Here is a 19866-nt window from a genome sequence, read left to right on the forward strand (position 1 = left end):
GGACAAAAGCCTCGGGCTGGCAACTGGCCTTGGTTTGCGCTTTGGCAGCGTTGGGGGTGTCTTCTGCCATCTCGCCGGCTGTACCACTGCCCTGCCCGCAGCCGGGCAGGAGGGACAGGGTGCGGAGCCATGCTGCGGTGCAGGGTGGGACCAGGCTTGCCCTGTCCAACAAGGGCAGCATTCATGGGGGGGACACAGCGGGATCGGGGTGATGAGCTGCAATAAAGCCCTTCTGTCCCGCTCCCCGCCCGGGCTGCAAGCACGTGCTTAACCCCACCGATGCAGGCAGCAGGAGATGCTGCAGAACAACTGCAAGCTTTGGTGACCTCTGCCCCCCCCCAGATTTTTTTGGGGGTTGACAACCCTCTTGGCAAGGTCACAGGGTCATTTCTCTTGGTCTGAGCAGCTGCACCCCAGATGCAGCCCAGGGACCCACTGAGTGACTGTCCACGTGCAAGCCACGTGGCACAATTGGGATAGCCCCGAGCCCAGGTGTTCCCTGGCTGGAGGCTCTGACACTGCTGGCACTCATCAGACTGAACTCAGGGTCACCTTCCTGGGGATTTTGGGGGTCCAGGCTGCCACTAGTGCTTACTGGGAGTGTCCCAGTGCAGGGCAGCAGTGGGGATGGTGGAGCAGGCTTGTGCTTAACGGGAACTCAGTGCTGGCAGCTCCAGGCTGAAAAGGGAACTAAGGAGAGCTGAAACACCACAAGAAGCAAAGAAACCAGCGTCCTGCTCTGTCATGCTCCCTCCACGGGCTCCCACTTCCCCTGCCTATGTCTCCCAGTGGGCTGGGCTCTGCTGGGATGATTTGCACTCCCAGCTCTGAGCACACACACATCATGAAGGGGCAGCTGGTGCCAGAGGGCGTTGACATGCCAGGCCGGGTGCCAGAGGGGCTGTGCCATGGCTGTCCTGGCATGGTTCAGCCTGGCCTGGAGAGCTGCCCCTCCCCAGCTTTGCCCTTGCCTCCCAGAGGCTGTGCCTCTGTTCTCTGCTCCTGGACCTGCAAAGAAGTCACCCCCCATTTACCGCCTGGCTGCACAGCCATGCTTCACACTGTGAGCCACCCTCCCCGACCCCACAGCTCAGCCTCTCCTCCCGTTGCTTTCCACAAGCCCTGTGAAACCATTCATGGGACCACAGGAGCTTCACCCACCCCAGGAACACAGGATGGATGGAGCAGCACAGCTCATGGGGATAAGGGGGGACAGAGAGGGCTCCGGGTTTGTCCCCCCAGCTTGTGAATGAGCACAGGGAGGGCCAGCGATTAACCCCCCCAGTGGTCTGTGTCACTCTGGCTGCACCCTCTCCTTCAGCCCCCACTTGTGACCCCACACGGAGGAACCGGGCAGCAGGTCCTACCCCCCGCGCTGTCTGAAGGGGGTGCCTGTGCCTATTTCATACTCAGAACAGAACTGCCATCTGAGCAAGTCTGAGAAATACAGACGAGATAAAAATGAGCTGAGTGGGGGTGAAGGAGCCTGGCCCCATCCCCACCCCAGCTACCTCACCACCGAGCTGCTGCACCAGTTCCTGAGTGAACTGAGGAAGAACCATCCCAGCTGCAGCATTTGGCCCAGCCGAAAGGAACGAGTGCTTCTGCTCACCCCTTCTCCCAGGCCCAAGCTGCCTTCTGCCCACTGGATGTGTGGCTAAAATCCCCGGGGGCCTGGCAGAGCCCAGAACAGAGCAAAGCCTGTGCCGCCCCAGCAGACACATGCTGATCTCAGATAACATCAGCACACTCCCCATCTTCTCCTCCTTCCAGCCCTGGCCAGCAGCAAACTCTGTGCAGAGGAGCTGAATCTGCAGTGCAGCTGGACACCGTGCCGACACGCCTCAGGTAAAAACCAGGTTTTGCTTCAGAGGAGCATCTCTGCTGCCGCTGGGGTCAGGGTGCCGTGTCACCACAGATCTTCCACCTTTTTAGGGGTGGGGGACAAAAGATGAGTGGGGGGCTCTGCTTATTTCAGTGGCACAAAGTGACTCCAGCAGAAGAGCTGGCCCTTCAATTCCCACCCAGAACAGGAATAAATAGATGTCCTGCCCTATTAGGCACACAAACATCCTGATTCAGAGCTTGAAATTCAAGGCAAGAATAACCTGACTTACAGGAGTTTTGTAATCCCCCTGTTTGCTCAATACTCTTTACCCTCTACTACAGAGACAAGCGCCAACGACAGACACGGGGCTCAGGCAGCCCTTGCCGGGAATCCTGGAAAAAGCTGAGCCCCCTGCAGCTGTCGCAGCTGAAAGACAGAAGGGCAGAGACACCCGCTTCATGCGCTGAGGCTCGGCACGAGGGCTGGCCTGTGCGTACACGTTAAGCAGCTGCCATGTTGCTTGAAGGATTCCGAGAGGAAACAAAAACCTGGGGAGCAAAAAGAAGTGTAATCTGTTGAACAGATATCATGAGATCATCCAACAGGCCAGCTCTCATTTGACACCAAGAAAGCAGATGCCAAGTCAACAGCCTGTCTCCTCCTGGCACAGCCACTGTCCCCTCTGATACCCACCCGAAGCCCCAGGTTTCCGCACCAGGGAGATCGCTCTCTAACCTGCACAATGCACCTTTCATCTGACAGTTTTCCAGCCTGTGTAATGGGGAATCTGCTGCAACTCCGGCCAGGAAAGCAGCCAAGTAGTTGGCCAGCAGCCCAAGCATGACCTTCAGTGAAGAGAAGCTGTAGCTGACAGGGGAAGGCAGGGTGATCAGCTGGGAGGAGCTCTGTGCCAGGTCCAGAGAGGACTGCAGAACAGAATAAATGCAAAACAAAATGTTTAGGAAGGCAGACTTCCATTCCCGCCCCCCCCCCTCCCAAAACTGCTAGTCCACCAATCCTATTATCAAGTGGGATCAGCAGGTAAAGCAATCTGTTCTGGGAAGTGATGGGACTACTCAAGAAGTTCAACAGATGCCCCTGAGGCAATGAAGGGACTGCAGCAGAAGCCAACTACCCCCAGCCAACAGCACCGAAGAACTGCTGCCCACCTCCTCACCACAGCAGTCCAGCTAGGGACCACACATTATTTGGAAAATACAGGCGATGTCCTGAAATTGTCATGTGGCAAAATCCTGGTTGGATTTGTGTTCATCTAAGGACACGGTACTGTAACAAAGATGATACAAAACAACATGATACCAGTGCAAGTTTCATGAAACTTTTTATTCAACAAGTATTTCTTTATGATTCTGCCAAGATGATCAAATGAACAGCAAGGCATAAAAAACATGAAATAGTTAAGAGATTTTATTCTAATAGCTTTAATTACAGTGCTTGTTTGTCGAAATGAAAACTGAAAACAAGTATACAAAACAGTTGATTACTAATTGTGTATTGAAAGCAATAAAGGTTTCCACAACACTAAATAAACCAGTTCTGATAGTTCCTCAAGTTAAAGTTTAACAGCTCCAGCTTCTTCAGTGTTTATCAAAATACAAAAGAAAAGTAAAGAGGTCTTTTTTTCTGATGGCAAATCTGAACCTTGCAGTATGAGGGATGCCAAGGGTTTTCACACATATACAGATATGGGATTGTTCCAAAATGGGATTGAATACTTCTAGAGTGGAATGACTCTCCAAACTCTCATGCTTTTTTTTTTTTTTCTCCTAGACACTATACATAGATGTTTGGTGTTTTTCATGGCAATTCTTACGTTAAAGTACAGTACTTTCTGCCTATAGAGCTTAGGTCTAGTACAGGCTGTGCTTTCTGTGGAAAAGTTTGCCTTCTGGAGTGGTTTACACACAAGAAAAGTACAAAACACTTTTGACAAATACGACAGGCTAAACTTCTGGAAATTATTCAAGTTCAATGGAAGCAATAAATCTCACCTGAACCAAAAGTCAGATGTTTAGCATGAGTCTGCAAGCTCATCTAAACCAGGTCCGACAAACCTTTTAACAAGTATGAACAAATATGAGCACATACTATGAGCTACAGAAAGAGCCAGAGATCTATTAGCTGTGACCTGTTTTTTAACCGGATGAAGCTAATTGAGTGTTGATCATTGCTTCAGCATTTCAAAAGAATCAAAAATCACCACATTAGAACTAGAACAGCAGAAGCTATGTCAAACGTTTGTATGTTGAAGTGTTTTTACTTTTCCTTGACTATTTAAAAAAATACAGAATTCAGGTTAAAAACCAACCGCCAAAATGGATCTCACAGATCTCACAACCCAACTGAGATAGTATTCAGCTCTACTGCACAAGGACCACTGGCAACCCTTATGTTAACCCACTTAAATCCCTTCCAAGTACTAACAGTGAGTTGATTCTTTACAATAAAAAAGCTGAGTAATATTGCATAGGAGTACCAGAAACTGCCTCATTGGAAACAAAAACTATTTACATTAAATAAGAAACCTAACTGTTTTCAGGCTTGTATTTGCCACATTTACAGCATGATGCAATATATACTGTGACAAAAGAAATGAAAACAGCTTCCGGCACTCAATACCACAAAGTAGCACAGTTTGCCACATTAGAGTAAAGCGAAGGGCGAATAGGAGGAAATAAGAGGGAGGGGTGGAAAAAGAGGGAAGAGGAAGGTTTATGGTTTCATTTCTGGTTTCGGAGCTGATTGGACAACCAGTCCAGTCCTTCATAGAGACCGTCTCCACTAGTGGCACAGGTTGCCTGGATATACCAGTTCCTGTGACGAAGAGAATGCAGTCCAAGTTTGTCTGTGATTTCTGCTGCATTCATCGCATTCGGCAGGTCCTGAGGGAAGGAAGAAGAGTCATTTTCTCCCCCAGTTGCTGACAAGAAATGCCTGCCTCCCTAAACAGTTTTTGATCATCAGCTTTGAAACCATTAAAAGAAAGTCAAAAGCTCTTAGAACTTCTCTCAGAAAAACTCACTGGATTACTTCTATATTCAAGCTATTTTCCCTAAACTGACAAAGTCTCAAAGATTTAACAACACGATCAAAAGCACGTATTATGGAATATTCCTCTTCAGAAAGCAGAAGCCAGGCAGCTGACATTAGGATCAAGTCATCAAGCACCTCAGTGTTGACCCCAAACTGCTTACAATTCAAGGTCTGTTTCATTCACTTTCCACTCAGGAAATGTTTTTCTGCAGCTGCAGTTACGATTTAAGATCAACTTTTGTCACAAAGCAGTACTTGGCTTAGTACTGCTTCTGTTTATAGTCTACCTTTCCTGTTCCTAGACAAGACTTACAGCTTCTTTACCCTTCCCAATAGAGCCTGTGCAATTGACAAAGCAGGATGCCAATCCTTCTGTAAATTCACAAGTCATAGTTAAGACCCTCAACATTTGGGTTTAAGCTGCCAAGGCCTTTACAAGCAATAAAAGGCAGAACTATCAGCTGGGCCTAGAGGCAATACAAGTACATTAAAAGTCAGCCCAGTGCTTTCACCAACACCAGCAGTGCCTTCAAACACTCCAACTGAAGAATTCAGGGAGGTTCTGGCATTCTTGCCTTCCTCTCTGTTTGGAGGAAGCTTGAGCAGGGTGCCATACTTGAGCCAAGCCAACCTTAAAAAAAATTTTAAAATCAAACTGGTAGAATTCTTCCTTAAAACTGAAAATACAAGGACTTCTATTAGCCAGGACTATTTAGAAGGATGCTCCTTTCAGATGAGAACAGGCTAATTTAATCTATGGGTTTGTTGTCCTCAACAACTCTGGACGTTTACTGTGATCTTATCTATTATTACACTGAAAACATGAATGTCAAGTTCAGTATCTAGCACTCACAAATATGTTGTAAGTTTTCAAAAGTTCTTACAGAAAGACACCTTTCTTGGGCATACCTGTTTGTTAGCAAACACTAGTAAAACAGCATCTCTAAGCTCATCTTCTGCCAACATTCTCATAAGCTCTTCTCTGGCCTCATTCACTCGTTCTCTGTCATTACTGTCAACCACAAAAATCAGACCTAAAAATAAGCAAACAATCAAAATAAGCATACACCAGAAGTTATTTACAAATGATAAATACCTATGGAGGTCAGAACTAAGCATTAAAGAGAAAATAATGCAAAACAAGGAAATGGTATTTTTCTGATATATACTGAATTATTACTGTCATCTCATGATCGAAAGAAAGTCTGTTCTTGCTGAAAGCGAGTGTTAGTTTGCATTCGTGTTTTAGGAACTTGTGTGCTTCATCTACACAAACCACTTGATATTTTCCAGTGAGTAGCAATTCTTGAAATCCTGTGACAGGACTCAAATGCATGCATTTATAAAGGCACAGCAGTGGAAGAAATGACAGACTCTCAGTTCATGGGGCTGTTAGAGCTTGTAGTAAAGACTTGGCTTTGAAGTGAAGACAGAGCGCTGTGATGCTTACAGAAGAAAAGCAAAATTCTGATCTCACTTCGAGTCTGATGGACAAGGAAGACTGGTTTCTAGATTTCTTCCCATCCCATCCCTCTTTGAACCTGCACTAGCTTAACAGAAGAGCCAGAGCAGCATATAAACACATCCTTTTATAATAATAATCAGTAATTCCCCACCCCACTCCGTCCCTTTGCAAAAAAAAAAAAACCCAAAAAACTTAGTAAGGACTTTAAAAAGAACCTTTTAGATTCTGGAAAGCTGTGATTTTAAGTGTTTGGACTCACCTTGTGTGTTCTGGAAATAATGGCGCCAGAGTGGTCTGATCTTATCCTGACCGCCTACATCCCAGACTGTGAAGCTAATGTTCTTGTATTCTACTGTTTCCACATTGAAACCTAAAACAGAAATTGTGGCAAAAATCTCAGTTAAATGTAGCTGGCCCTGGACCTATTGTATTGACCAAGTCATTCAGAATGTTGCCATTAAAAAAGTTATCTTAGAATTTAAATCCACTTTAAATACAGAATCTACACTGAAACCCTCAAAGCAGCCAAACATGGGTTCTCTGGAACTCCTGCTCCCACCCCAATCAAACTAATGAACAGCAGCTGTAATTGCTACCTGAGCAGCAGTATTTTATACAGAGCAAACTATGTTGCATCAAAAACACCCTGGGCTTTAAGGACTGCAAATAAGGTATGTCTCCGGTCACACTATTCTCACAGTGATCCTCAAAAAACGTGACACCCACTGCTTCTCAGTCTAATCTGCCTGACACCACAACATGCTTAAGAGCGTGGACTGCCCTTCTGTGGCCCATAAAAGCTTGTTCCACAAGTGACTGAAGAGAAGGAATGGAGTGAAAAAACACAGTCATATAATCTCCTCTCATGCTGGAACATTTGGCTGTGCCATCTTCATACCATGGTTTTATCAAGTGTTTGTTCTGAGAGTCAAGTCACTTAAATCAACAGAGTGACTGCTGAGATAAGATACTGCTACGAACAATAAGACCCAAATCTCAAAGCAAGCAGTTACGCAAGTGTAAAAATTCTTACCTATAGTAGGAATAGTAGTTACTATTTCACCAAGTTTAAGTTTGTACAAAATAGTAGTCTTTCCTGCAGCATCCAGACCGACCATTAGAATACGCATTTCTTTTTTGCCAAAAAGGCCTTTGAAGAGGTTAGCAAAAATATTTCCCATGTTTGAGATATGTTCTCACTGGCCACTGAAGTCTAGAGGAAAAAGATCACAGTATCACTCATCGGTTACCAGGGCATAATCAACAACCAAACAAATTATCAGTTAATATGAATCCTTTATAGTCACCCCACCCACCACCACACATGATTTTTCCCCATACTTCAGCAATACAAAGATGAACAGTCATGTCAAAATGGTGTCCATAAAAATGACACTGCTTTGAGTGCTTTATATCATACAAATATCCTTTTATAGATGTCAGTATTAAACCCCGTTCTCAAACTTTTGTTTGCAAAATTCATGGTTTGCTTTCAAGGCAACCGACCACTTCAGATACTTTGTCCCCTGTTGTTATGGGATAATTTATCTGCAGCCTAAAAGTGAATCACAAAACATAATTTTTCTAATCGACCTGCAGTTAAAGTTTTAGATGTGTGCTCATCTCTCTGCTGCTTAGCGTACCAATAGCTGGACCTTCTTTTGCGAAGGAAGCTCAGAATACAGGTTGGATTCTCTCCTACTCAAAACAGTTTCCTTCCTCTCAACCCTGAGAGGTATTTGAGGTTGAAACAGCCTGCAAACACAACGTAAACACAAAGCAATATTACTGTAATTAACGTTGCAGGGAGACCCTCTGTAGGAAGCAAAACCACATTTACTGAAATTTAACTATAGAAAATTAATAGCCACATTGAGAGGCAGGTTTAGAAATGAATGCTTCTTCCTTCACTGCAAACATTTCTGCTTGGACCCTTGGAAGTGATTAACATCACCAGGAGCTTCCTGTTCAGGAACTGCAGGAACTGCCTCTCCACTCCAACCCTAACAGACACTCTCTGTGCCCTTGGGACAGCATCTACCTCACCACAAGTTTCCCCCCTTTCCAAACTTACTGCTACGTAGTTTACAGCAAGTTAAAAACCAGACCAAGAGAAGTATAAAGAAACCAAGAGCACTATTATTCTGTTCACATAAGGCATGAAAAAAGCAGCCTGAAAGCTTTACAGTGAAGCGTTGATGAGGATGTTACATGGTGATAGTGACGGTTCACACATCTACCACCGCTTTGTCTAGAAGCTCTCGGATGTCAGTTTAAAAAGACAACGCCAAGCCCAACTGAAAATACAAGCTTAGAGCAACAGAAGCACATGTATCCAAGGTGTGTAACATTCAAAGGATGGGTCTCCTGTAAACCAAGTCACACCACATAAAGTGCAACAGGAAGTTTGAATCTTCTTTTGAAGATATATATGGTCCCTACTTGGCGTACTGCATCCACCTCTGGGGTCCTCAGCACAAGGAGGACACGGACCTGCTGGAGCAGGCCCAGTGGAGGCCACGGAGATGGCCAGAGGGCTGGAGCCCCTCTGCTGTGCAGCCGGGCTGGAAGCGCTGGGGCTGTTCAGCCCGGAGAAGGGAAGGCTCCTGGAGACCCCGGAGCACCTTCCAGCACCCAAAGGGGCCGGCGAGGAAGCTGGGGAGGGGCTTTTCCCAAGGGCCTGCAGCGCCAGGACAAGGGGGAACGGCTTTGCGCTGAGAGAGGGCAGATGGAGATCAGAGCTGAGGGAGAAATCCTTCCCTGTGAGGGCGGCGAGGCGCCGGCACGGGCTGCCCAGAGCAGCTGTGGGTGCCCCAGCCCTGGCAGTGCCCAAGGCCAGGCCGGACGGGGCTGGGGGAAGGGGGCCCTGCGCGTGGCAGGGGGTTGGAACTAGATGGTCTTTATGATCCCTTCCAACCCAAACCATTCTAGGATTCTATGATATTCTGTATTTCATGATGAAGCTGTGTGCATGAAGCAAAATTCTCGATGGAAACAGACTTTACAGAGTATCGATTTAAGACCATTAAACCAACCTTTGAACTGAAAAAGCACACCACAACAAAAGTCTTGTCCCACTCTGTTTAGCTCTATGCTAGGGATGTATGAAGTCTGGTTTCCTCACTCAGCAGTGGGAGAGCTCTAAGCAGTTCTGCTCTTCTCAGGAAGTTTTGCTGGAGACAATTTTTAACCCAGAAGTTAAGCACTGTAACATTAACTAAGTCACATGTCTTAACACAAGGAGCTCCACAGTGAAGTTCAAAGTCCACTCCAGACTTCCTGAATGACATCAGTGACCACATCAACTTGCTGAAGTAACTTGAGTGAAAGATAAATTTATTTTTACCAAAACTTTAAAATTAAGCCTGTCTATAAACCCGACAGAGCAGCTTGTGAATTAAAACCAAACAGAAGGTTTAAAAGTTCCATTATTCCACCATTTCCTTCACATTTCTGTAGCATGACCATGAATATTCAACTCCCACTTGAATATACGAAAGCTGTATAAACAGGAAAGTTAATTAGGAAGTAGAGAAAACAGTTTTGCTAGAGTTCCTATTTATCCAAATCACTCACACAGCAGGAAATCTCACTTCCCAGGCCACAACAGCAACTCTTACTGGGCTGGAGGGGAGGGAGGCTGCAAAGCTTTCCTTTTGTCTGGCTGCTCCTGTTACCTCTATCTTCTACTTCATCTGAAAAGCAAGTCAGGGTTGAACCTTTCATCAGAGCTCTTGTAACCCTCCAAAATGAGTGTAAGAACTTTTGTAGCAAGAAGACCTTAGAAGCCCTGCGGAAGAATGCATTTCTTTCCTTTCTGCACATTTGAAAGTAGAACAGGTTATTAAATGCTTGGATCAATAGCAGTAATTAAGTAACACAGCAAAATCTTAGCATTTAGGTGCACGACATCCTTCCCCACCCTGGAGAAGCCGCAGTCTGCTGAACAAGTTACACTTGGCGCTAACGGTAGTGAACCCCATTAGATCCTTGTTTTCCTGGCAGCTATTTTCCGGTCAGGTCTGCCCTCCACCCCTGATCCTCCATATTTTTATTTTTTTGTTTTTAAATGAACGACAGTAAGTTAAGATGCATTTAAGCACTTGGTCTCCATTTCCTTCTTATTCTCTTCCACATTCTTACCATCCAAACCACTTCTGTTACTTATTCGGTAGATCAGGGTAGGTGACATTGCAGAAAGCCCTGATTTTTTTTTTTATAGGCAGTGAAATGTAGTTTACAGCCCACACCTGCAAGACAAGCATGTCTAGGTGTTGACTAGAAAGCAGCCGAATCATTGCTGTCTAAAAGAAAAATACTAGGAGAAACCCATCTGCAGGACTCCCACAAGCTGTTGTGGTTCCCCAGTGACTCTGATACTGCTGAGGCAAAAGACAGGGTCTCTGTCTTCACCATCAGCAGGACCATCCTCTGACCTGCAGCTAGAATCACATTCGTCTCTTGCCACAGAAAAAGAAACCCTACTCCCATGGTTTGGTACATTATATTCCTCTCCCTACACTGCCCCTGCCATTATTTCATTCCCTTATATTATCTAAAAAAAACCCCAACAAAACAACCCAAAACCAAAAAATAAAACCCCAAATGACACCTAAATTTCCTTCCTTGGTATCATTAAAATCCTCAACCAAATCATCACCACAACTGTGACCAGCCATCAGGTCTCTGCTTTTCAGACCATTCCTGCTGTCAAGCAGCATAGACACTACAACAGCAGAATCTGCTGGGACAGTTTAGAGCTGCTTCCCAGGACTTCGCTGCCACCCATTAATACAACTCAGCTGAGGGATCACGCGATTACTTCCACTGTACTTCAGAGCTGAATCTGTTTACTTTAATTCCCATTTCAGTCCATTAGTTGGACCATGAGAACTAACATACAGTCTGAAAATATGAGGAAGCTTAAGACCCTTTAGGTTAACCAAGCAATCCCAGCACTTTTCAGGCATCTTCAACATTCACGATCTGTATCAAGACTTACCAATACATTGCCTATATTCTATACTGAAGCTTAACCTTTTCTTTTCCTCAACGCAAATGTTGTCAGTAATGGCTGCACTGATCATTTTAGAAGCACAACTTCAATAAAATGCCTGAAAACTTAAAATAATATGGCTTGCTGTAGTACTGCCCATAGTACTTCAGCACGTCTTCAAAAGGGGCATCTATCAGGCTAAGTAGGAAGATCTGTGTATGAAATGGAACAATTTGAATAAATAGCACAGACTATTTTTGCAGCACTTAGCATGCATGCTCCCACAGCGTGACTTCAGCTTCTAGAAATGGAAGCTCACCGCCCCTTCAACAAACCCAGATCACCCCAAAACTGAACTGCCTGTATGACTCTTGTTTCTCCCTGCCCATCGCAGCCCTGAAGCACACCCCTACAGTAGTCTACTCCACCTCAAGATCCTCACAGCAGCAAAAACCTGTTAGGCAGGTTCAGGTAAGATATAACTTGCCACTGGTAAACAGCGAGAAGGACATTCACTGGGTAAGACTATAGTTTTGTTTCAGGAAACAAGGTATTTTCAGCTGCCTGTTTTCTAGTAAGTGATACATTTAGATAAGCAATTAGGAGAACAGGCAGCCTTTTTCAGAAAGGTTCTATGTAATGAGTTAGAAATGAATGAATGTCTGCAATTGCAGACAGCACGGTGTCTGTTAAAGCAATATGGCCCTTGAGTAAGAACATGAATTTGCTTTTATTAATTGTAGGTGGTTAGAGTAAGAGCTCTGAGGAATATCTCAAGGCCAAAGATCATTGAACACAATCTTCTGCAGCATTTTATATTTAACCGTACGTTAATGCATTTTAATGTCATTTCATTCAGGCTGCTTATCTTGAGAAGTCAAATACACTTCCTGACCTCCAAACTTCTTGCATGAGCTGTTAGTTAACAAGCCATCCCACAGAAGTGTGACCAGAAGGTATGCTGCACATCAAAGAAAGTATAGCTACATCTTGAAATCTCTGCATAACCTTAATTTCGTACCTCTGGAAAAATTCTTTCTGACCACATAGTGCTTAAACTTCACTGAGCCACAAGTTGTGGTAAATGCCACTGTTTCATTCAGGTTTACACCATTCCTTTACACATCCCATAGTAGACGAAAGGCTAAGATCCCATAGAGGCTAAGATTGAGAATGCCATATGCATTATTGAGTCATATTATGCCCACAGTATAGAAATACATTTATTTCACTGTTACATACCAGCACTTACCACGTAAGGCTCCCACAGTGAAAAAATAACTTTTCAATGGCATAACTAAACTTGCTGGGCACAATCATTTCGGCGATCTGTTCTATATAGCTGAAAAATACCAGCAGCAATTAACATCAGTCAAGACAGGCTTAATTTTTTGCCCCTTCTCTGCACAACACACTGGATGGAGAGGTACAGAGGGCATCTGTTGTCTCTGGGAACTATCACATCTCCCTAGAGTGTTCATATCTTGTTTTAAATGCCCGTTTCAAGGAGAGAGAAACATGGTGGTGCTACCAATGACATACTGCATTACACTGCTATCATCAGTCAAAATACTAATGCTAAAGCACAAGCTAAAACCCCTAACAGTTGCATGTTTACCAAAAAGCTTCTTCCCAGTGGCCTTCTGCACCTTGTTCTATTTGCTTAGATGCCTATGGCAAGTAAAACTGGTGCGCTTATCAAGACAACTGACTTTCGTTTAAAGGAAAGTCTACTTGACATTGGCCTAAGCAGTAACTCCACCTCTAACACAATTAGGAAAACCCCAAACCCGTAATTCCAAACCTGTTATTAATATACTAGTTGCATCAGTCACAGGAGAACAAAAATTGATCAATTTTTTATTTAACAGAAGTATTGATTTGAAATCCAGTCCAATACCACCAGTTAGCCTGTATGTTTCTAATTTATAGCATTTTAGAAGGTTTTAAGTCGTCAAGAGAACAAAATCACACAAAAGATCAAATCTGTGTGTAAACAAGAGGTGAGAATGCCTTTAAAAAAAAACACACACACCATCAAGTTCAACAACTGTTACTGGTGTTACATACAAGAACAACTGGCAAATAAAGTGCAAATCTAACTTGGCAGCCTGTTCTTTACAGTATAAAGCGCTATTTAGAAGCGAATGTGAGAAGTGATTCAACAAGAATAGAACACTGCTAAAATTTAGGATTAATCTATCACCACAGTATGTCACATCACCACTCAGCAGGCACAGTCGGTTAAGTACAGCTGTGTTGTTTTGAACTTGAAGTAATTTCTTTACAGAGTAAAGTGTTCTGTTACAGCAAATTTCGAAAAACACTCCTGATCAAAACACTTCTTTATATATAGCCAGGGTGGCCCAATACAGAACTATTTCAGTACAGTTACATTCAACTATTTTTAGGAGTTGTTTACTGGCCTTCCACATCTGATAACCTGAGTGAAAGACAACTACTTATCAACTCAAGCCCTTTAACTTTGGGGCCTTAACACTGGAATTTAACTTAAATAATTTTGGTTTGAATTAACTGAGACTTTAGACCATACTAACATCACTAGACATAAACTTGTTAGAGTAGCTAACAAGGCGGCCAGGTTCTTTCTTCACCACAGGGATTATCTTGGATTTACATACCCTTGTAATAAAAGGCCTCCTCAAGAACCTCTTCTCAGAGCTCTTCATTAACAGTAAGTCCCAACTCCTGTATCGTTGTACCCATTAAAACTAGGGGAGTGTTAACTGTGGAGATCAAAACCCACCACTGCAATAATTTTCCCCACTTCACACTGGGGGTGCTTCTGCCAAGTGTGAGATGGAAATGGTGTCCTAAACAATCATAACCTTGTTATTTGTCTTTTGCGAGAAGTTAGAGGAATGGTACTGGCATTGAAGCTTCATGTGAAATCAAAGTTAAAGATATATAACTGTACTTGCATCTAAAGAGGTGTAGTTGGACTTCGCCACTGAAGGCTTCCAGTGACCAACTAAAGAGCACCTAGATGCACACTGCATGGTTCAAGACAGACTGAGGACAAGTCGACTGCAAATGAGAAGCTGGGTGAAAAAACCCAACACAGAGCTGCTTGTTATGCAGCACCTCTGTTCAACCTTTAAGTAGGTTGAACATCTTGCTGTCTATACACATTACCCAGATAGCGCATTTTCCACATGCTGTGACATTCTCTTGAGAGTACTGGACTCAGAGTGGCAGGAAAACAAAGTATTTCCACTTACAAGATCACAAGGGCAAAAGACTGAAAACTTCCTTTGGCGTCATGCCTATTTCTCAGGCACAAGAACAACTAAAATACTGGTCAGAAGAAAAAAAAAAAGTCAGCATCTAGCAAAGAGGGCAGTTGCTTGACTTGATACTCAAAACCCAGATCAGTTACTCCCTTATTCTCACCTTTGGGCACAGGAAGCAAGGTATTTCTGTTTCACAGCAAAATCTCCAACTGTTTTAAGCAGTTATACACTACCACATGTAACTCAACTGCATGCAAGCTAACATAGAGGAAAAACACATATCTGGTCTGAAAAATATTTTGTTTAAAGAACAGGTTGACAGGTGGAAAAGTACAGGAGACCACTGTTCATGCTTTTAGATAAAGCACATCCATCACCTCCCTGCGAACTGCCTGTAGCTGCTCAGGAAATAAAGTGGTGCCGACAATGCAGTTGTGACACCCAAGTTTGGACTGCAACTTCCCAATCACCTGTTAAACAGCCAGTATACTGCAAGAGAACTGGTTATTACAAAGCATTTCTTTTCAGGTAAGTGTTGCACAGGGTTTTTTTGAGACTGAACAATTCACAAATTCAAAATCTTAAATTTTAAGCCAAATAACCTGTCATTCATTCCCAGTAACTGGGCAGTAAGTCAACATTTACACTCATAGTAGAAATGGCAAGAACTCACATGAGAGCTTGGGTAATGAAATTGGGTTTGGGGAAACATCAAAGCAGAGCCTACGCAGCTAGTTGTTAGGTACAAGATCAGTGTATGAAAAAGAGCTATATTAGACATGAGAGTTTTAATAGAATTGAAGTATCAGCAGAAGCAGCACCATAGTCCTTCAATGTTTGCATGTGTTAGAAACAAGAAATAAAACTGGATACTCACAAGCAGAAAGAAAAAAATGCTGAATAACACAGAAAAACAGCTGCTGTAGTAGGAAGCTGATTATAAACTTCTTTACTCATCAGTTAAAGAAAGGGAATAATGGCTGAGGACAGTGCTAGCTCTAATACAAGCTCTATAACATTCCAGCAGCAAACTTTCAAAAGACTTCTAAAAAAAGAATCGGAACTATTCCTTTCCAGAAAAAGTTAACTTATGTTCACCAAATTTATCCACTGTAAGGCAACCTAGATCCTTCTGAAAGCTGCTGAAATCCATGTAAAAAAAATATTGCTTGAAAGTCCTTCTTTACACATCTCAGCAGCTCTTACTTCTAAAGCAAACTTAATTTTCAAGAAAAGTGGTTCTTTAAACTTCACCACTGCAAATTCAGCTGGAATCTTGGGCTGTGAGCTTTTCCTCCTTCCAGCAGTTAACGTAATCAATAGTTTATCTGATAAATATACCTCAGCAAGAAGTAGAAATGCTACTGCTTAAAGCTGGCTTTCAAACAGGTGTAACTGGAGCACAATACAATTTGGTCAATTATAAGGACTACAATCCAGCCCCCTACTCCCACACACATGTTGTTTGCCTTGAAAAGCTGTGACCAGTCCTGCCCCCGACTCAGTCAGCATGACTAACACACAGGGAACTATGCGCACTGAGCGAAAATGCACCGCTCCTGCCCAGTCCCTTTTCAGATTCCAACTGTATTTCGCAACTAGGCAATCCTCAACATTCAGCAAATGCCTCAGACCACCGGGGACCGATTTACGCTCAGGTGTTTGCCTTTTAAACATGATCCAGCAACTATTAGGTATATCACAGACCACAGCAGCAGCAAAGGCTGTTCTGAGTGGAGATGACATCTGTTTGAGCCATTTTTACTCCTGAAGCTCTACCACAGTAGAAGCATCAATAAACTTGGCAAAGCAACTGAGTTTAAGAGGTTCAAGTGAGGCGAGTTTCCTCACCCTTTCACCCAACGTAATTACTACAACAGGGAAAGCAGTCCAACAGGGTTCTCCAGCACTGCAAATGTTTTTAACAGAGGAAATCAGTGGCATCATACCGACCACATAAACTTTCCTTTCAGAGTATCCCCTTCTATATCTGTAAGGCTATGCGTGCTTATACCAACCATTTGATTACAAAACCCATGAACAAAAGCCAAGTAGCAATCCTCTAGTTCAGCTGCAGTTCCTTTTTCCTAGCAAAGTGCTCGCTCCAAATCAGTAGCAAAAATAGTAATAACGATACTGCTAAATGACCTTGGACAATTTACTTTGACTCAATTTCTTTGCCTGAAAAATAAGGTTAATAGAATATCCTGCAAAGGGGTGCTGTTAGCCTTGCTGCTTGCAAAACAAAGTTCAAAGTGTTATATGAATAGTTTGCATTTTAGTTATTGACAAAGCTACATTTCAAAACAAGACCTCTGGATGCAACTCTAATCAACCTGTGGAATTTGGTTTGGCAAGAGCCTAGCAGCAAAGCAACAAGGTCAATGTCAAACACAGCATTTAGGCAGTTTTATGACCCAGCAGAGTTTTAGCCATGCTGCGCTGGGGCAAATGGACTCCTCCGTGAAAAGGTTCGCATAGCTGGCCTATCATTTTATCAGACAGAGGTTATCAGCCCGAAGTATCATGTTAACTACTCACAGAGACAAGATACAGCATTTTCAGACAGCATATAATATCCTACCACCGGGAGCTGCTACGCCAAGGAAAACTGATCTCGTTAGACCATCAAACCCAAGCCATGGATGGCAAACGCAGTTTGCTCCAGGCTAAAGCTCAACTCCTTACCACCACCCACCTCAGTCCAACTAAAAGCCCTACTCAGCACCCGACGGCTTAAAGGAAAAGAACCCCTCTCCTACGAGTTTCATCCAAGCCCTATTTCCCCAACGGGGCTACTAGGTCTCCGCTACGATGAGGGTTTTCGGGGGGAGGAAAACGAGGAAATGCCTCTCCTCCGACCCGTTCACGGGCAGGCCTGAGGCCGGAATGTGCGAGTTGGGGAACGGAGGGAGGAGAAGCCCATCCCGCCCAATGCCTCCGGTAGGGGGAGCGGCGCCGGGCCCTGGGCAGCTGTCGGGAAGCCGGAGCGGTGCCCCCTCCCGCCGTGCCCACGCCTCCCCAGCAGGGCCCGAAAAGGCTGGTACCCCCCTCACCCGGCCCAGCCACCCTGCCCCACAGGCGGTGTGTGTGTGTGCAGACAGGGCTGCCACGCTACCAGGCCCGCGCTCCCCAAGGCCTGCGCTGCGGCCTGCCTGCGGCTCGCTCCTCCGCCGGCAGCCGCCGAACCAGGGCGGCGGTGGGGGGAGAAGGACGGCTGGAAAGAAACGACCGGGCCCGCTCACCCCGGGCACGCCGCCTCCTCCCCTCAGCGCCAAGGCCTCGCCGCCTCACAGCCGGCCGCGGGCCGCCGCCTCCCGCAGGGTGTGGGCGGGGGAGCGGGCCGGCGGGGAAGGGGCTGGAAGGAGGGAGGGGGAAGGTGTCGGTGAACCCACCGGCGTCGAGCTGCTGCCCCGGGCAGTGGGTCTGGCTTGTCCTCGGTCTGTCCCGCTCGGAGCCGGCTCCCCCCTGCGCCTCTCGGCCGCTCTCCGCCCAGGCACACAAGATGGCGGCGCTCCGCGGCCACGTCAGTGCCAGCCCCGCGCGCGGCACCACGGGTAACCGAGGAGGGCACCGGGGGAGGGCGGGGCCGAGCGGGGAATGGGCGGGGCCGAGGTAGGGAGCGGCCGCTCGGGGAAGGCGCGCGCGAAGGAGGGGGGCGTGCCCTCCCGCCTGGCCACGCACCCGGCCAGCCTCCCTCCTCCCAGCTGGCGCGTGACCGGATGCGGCGCGGGGCGGGGCGCGCGCGGGGCCGGGGACACTGTGCACCGTGTGCGGCGGCGGGGATGGGGGGGCTGATCCGCACCGGTCCGCGCCGCTCCGCGCCGCGCAGCCTGTCGCCTGGCAGAATGAGCAGAAACCCGCAGTGGCGTCACGCCCGGCCCGCGCAGCTCCGCTCCGCGCCCGGCCGTGTGCTGGGGTGCGCGCCTGCCTTGCAGGATGGGTGCTGTGCCGCGTGCACATGCCCCGCAGTGCTGCATGCGTGGGGATGCGTGTGTGCCTCGTGGGATGCGCTGCAGCGCACACACGCCTTCCCGGGGCCTGCACGCGTTGAGATGTGCGCGCCATATATCTATATGTTAGAGAGCTGGCCGTGCACCCTGTAGTGGGGTTCGTGCACGTGCGGTGGTGCCGGGGTGCTCCTCACCTTCAGCAGCAGCCGCTGGTTATCCCCGCTTTTGCTATGGAGGCACAGAGAGTCAAATAAAATCCTTAAGGGCCTTTGATCCAAAATGGGGCTACAGGGGGGTCCCCTTTGCTGGGTGGCTCAAAAATGGGTTCGCTTTTGGGATAAAAGATTTGGTAAAATTTTCACTGTTTCTGGTACTGAAAAACACAAAACGGATGGAGAGGATGCACAGGATGGAGAGTACTGCGTGCTGCTCCAGCCCCTCCGTGCCTCAGTTTCCTTACACAGGGAAAAACCTTTTTAATTTTTCCACTTTAACAATACTGAGATGGGTGGGAGGGAGTAGGTCAGCACAGAGCAATTTTTTAACTACACATAGAAAAAAATATAATATATATATAAATAAACACATGGTTTGAAAGCTGAAGAGGTCGATGTAGAAACAACTGTTAGCGTGTGTGTAGGGTAAATTTAGGATCGTTTCCTTTCTGTTTTGGGGGTAACTAAAGTAAATAGCTGTCATGTGCTGCATTGGGCTGATATTAAAGATGGGAAAAGGAGTTTTGAAAGTCAACGGGAAGCCACAGAAACTGCTGATCTCTAGATTTCCCCCTTCATGGGGGGGGGATTATAGGAAATGTGTGCCTCAAAGACCTCCATTCCCCTGTCAAATGGGGTTGAAAACACTACACAGAGGTGAGAGAAGGCAGACAGACAGATGGACGTGAGCCCAGAAGCTTCTTTTCCTAAAAAATTGGGTCACATGCAAGAGAAATGGCAGCATCAGGGCTCAGAAAAGCCAGGAGGGAGCCTGGGCTGGAGGCGAAACCTGCCCTGTGCCTGTGCATGAGGCAGGTGCGATTAATATTATTAATATTTTACTGAAGGAAGCACCTAAATTGCATTACAATCTCCCCAGACAGTCAAAAAGCAGCCGGAGCACCGACAGTCTAAGAAAGCAATGGCAAAGACACCGAGAAAGCAAATTAATTATTTTTTCACTTACTGCAAAAGCCGACCTGTCTCAAACATGGGATTTCAGGAAGAGAATAACTGTTGCAGTGAACAGATTGCTGCCCACCTCCAGCAGCATAGACAGCTACCACTGGGATCGCAGATGTCCCTGTCCCTTTGGTGCGG

At 45.9% G+C, this 19866-nt stretch overlaps 1 protein-coding gene across 2 annotated transcripts; it reads right to left on the minus strand.

The window, feature by feature from the left end:
- Positions 1–3153: 3153 nt before the first annotated feature.
- On the minus strand, positions 3154–18140 carry ARF1 (ADP ribosylation factor 1). Of its 2 annotated transcripts, XM_040590711.1 has the most exons (6): positions 17993–18140; positions 9924–10042; positions 7381–7560; positions 6607–6717; positions 5792–5916; positions 3154–4731 (listed from the first exon to the last, which is right to left on the minus strand). In XM_040590711.1, the coding sequence occupies exons 3-6, from the start codon at positions 7526–7528 to the stop codon at positions 4570–4572; spliced, it is 546 nt and encodes a 181-aa protein (XP_040446645.1). In that variant the 5' UTR covers positions 7529–7560; positions 9924–10042; positions 17993–18140; the 3' UTR covers positions 3154–4569. The 2 variants fall into 2 exon arrangements, with proteins under 2 accessions (XP_040446645.1, XP_040446644.1); XM_040590710.1 differs by lacking the exon at positions 9924–10042 and having other exon boundaries at positions 17993–18139.
- Positions 18141–19866: the final 1726 nt, after the last annotated feature.

Source organism: Falco naumanni, chromosome 4 (assembly GCF_017639655.2).
Source record: "Falco naumanni isolate bFalNau1 chromosome 4, bFalNau1.pat, whole genome shotgun sequence".
Classification (NCBI taxonomy): domain Eukaryota; kingdom Metazoa; phylum Chordata; class Aves; order Falconiformes; family Falconidae; genus Falco; species Falco naumanni.

Coding starts and splice junctions, on each gene's coding strand:
- ARF1 (XM_040590711.1), bottom strand. CDS start 7,528: ATGGGAAATATTTTTGCTAACCTCTTCAAAGGCCTTTTTGGCAAAAAA. Junction 6,718..7,380: donor AACTACTATTCCTACTATAG/GTAAGAATTTTT, acceptor TTTCTGTTTTAG/GTTTCAATGTGGAAACAGTA. Junction 5,917..6,606: donor TTATTTCCAGAACACACAAG/GTGAGTCCAAAC, acceptor GCTTATTTTTAG/GTCTGATTTTTGTGGTTGAC.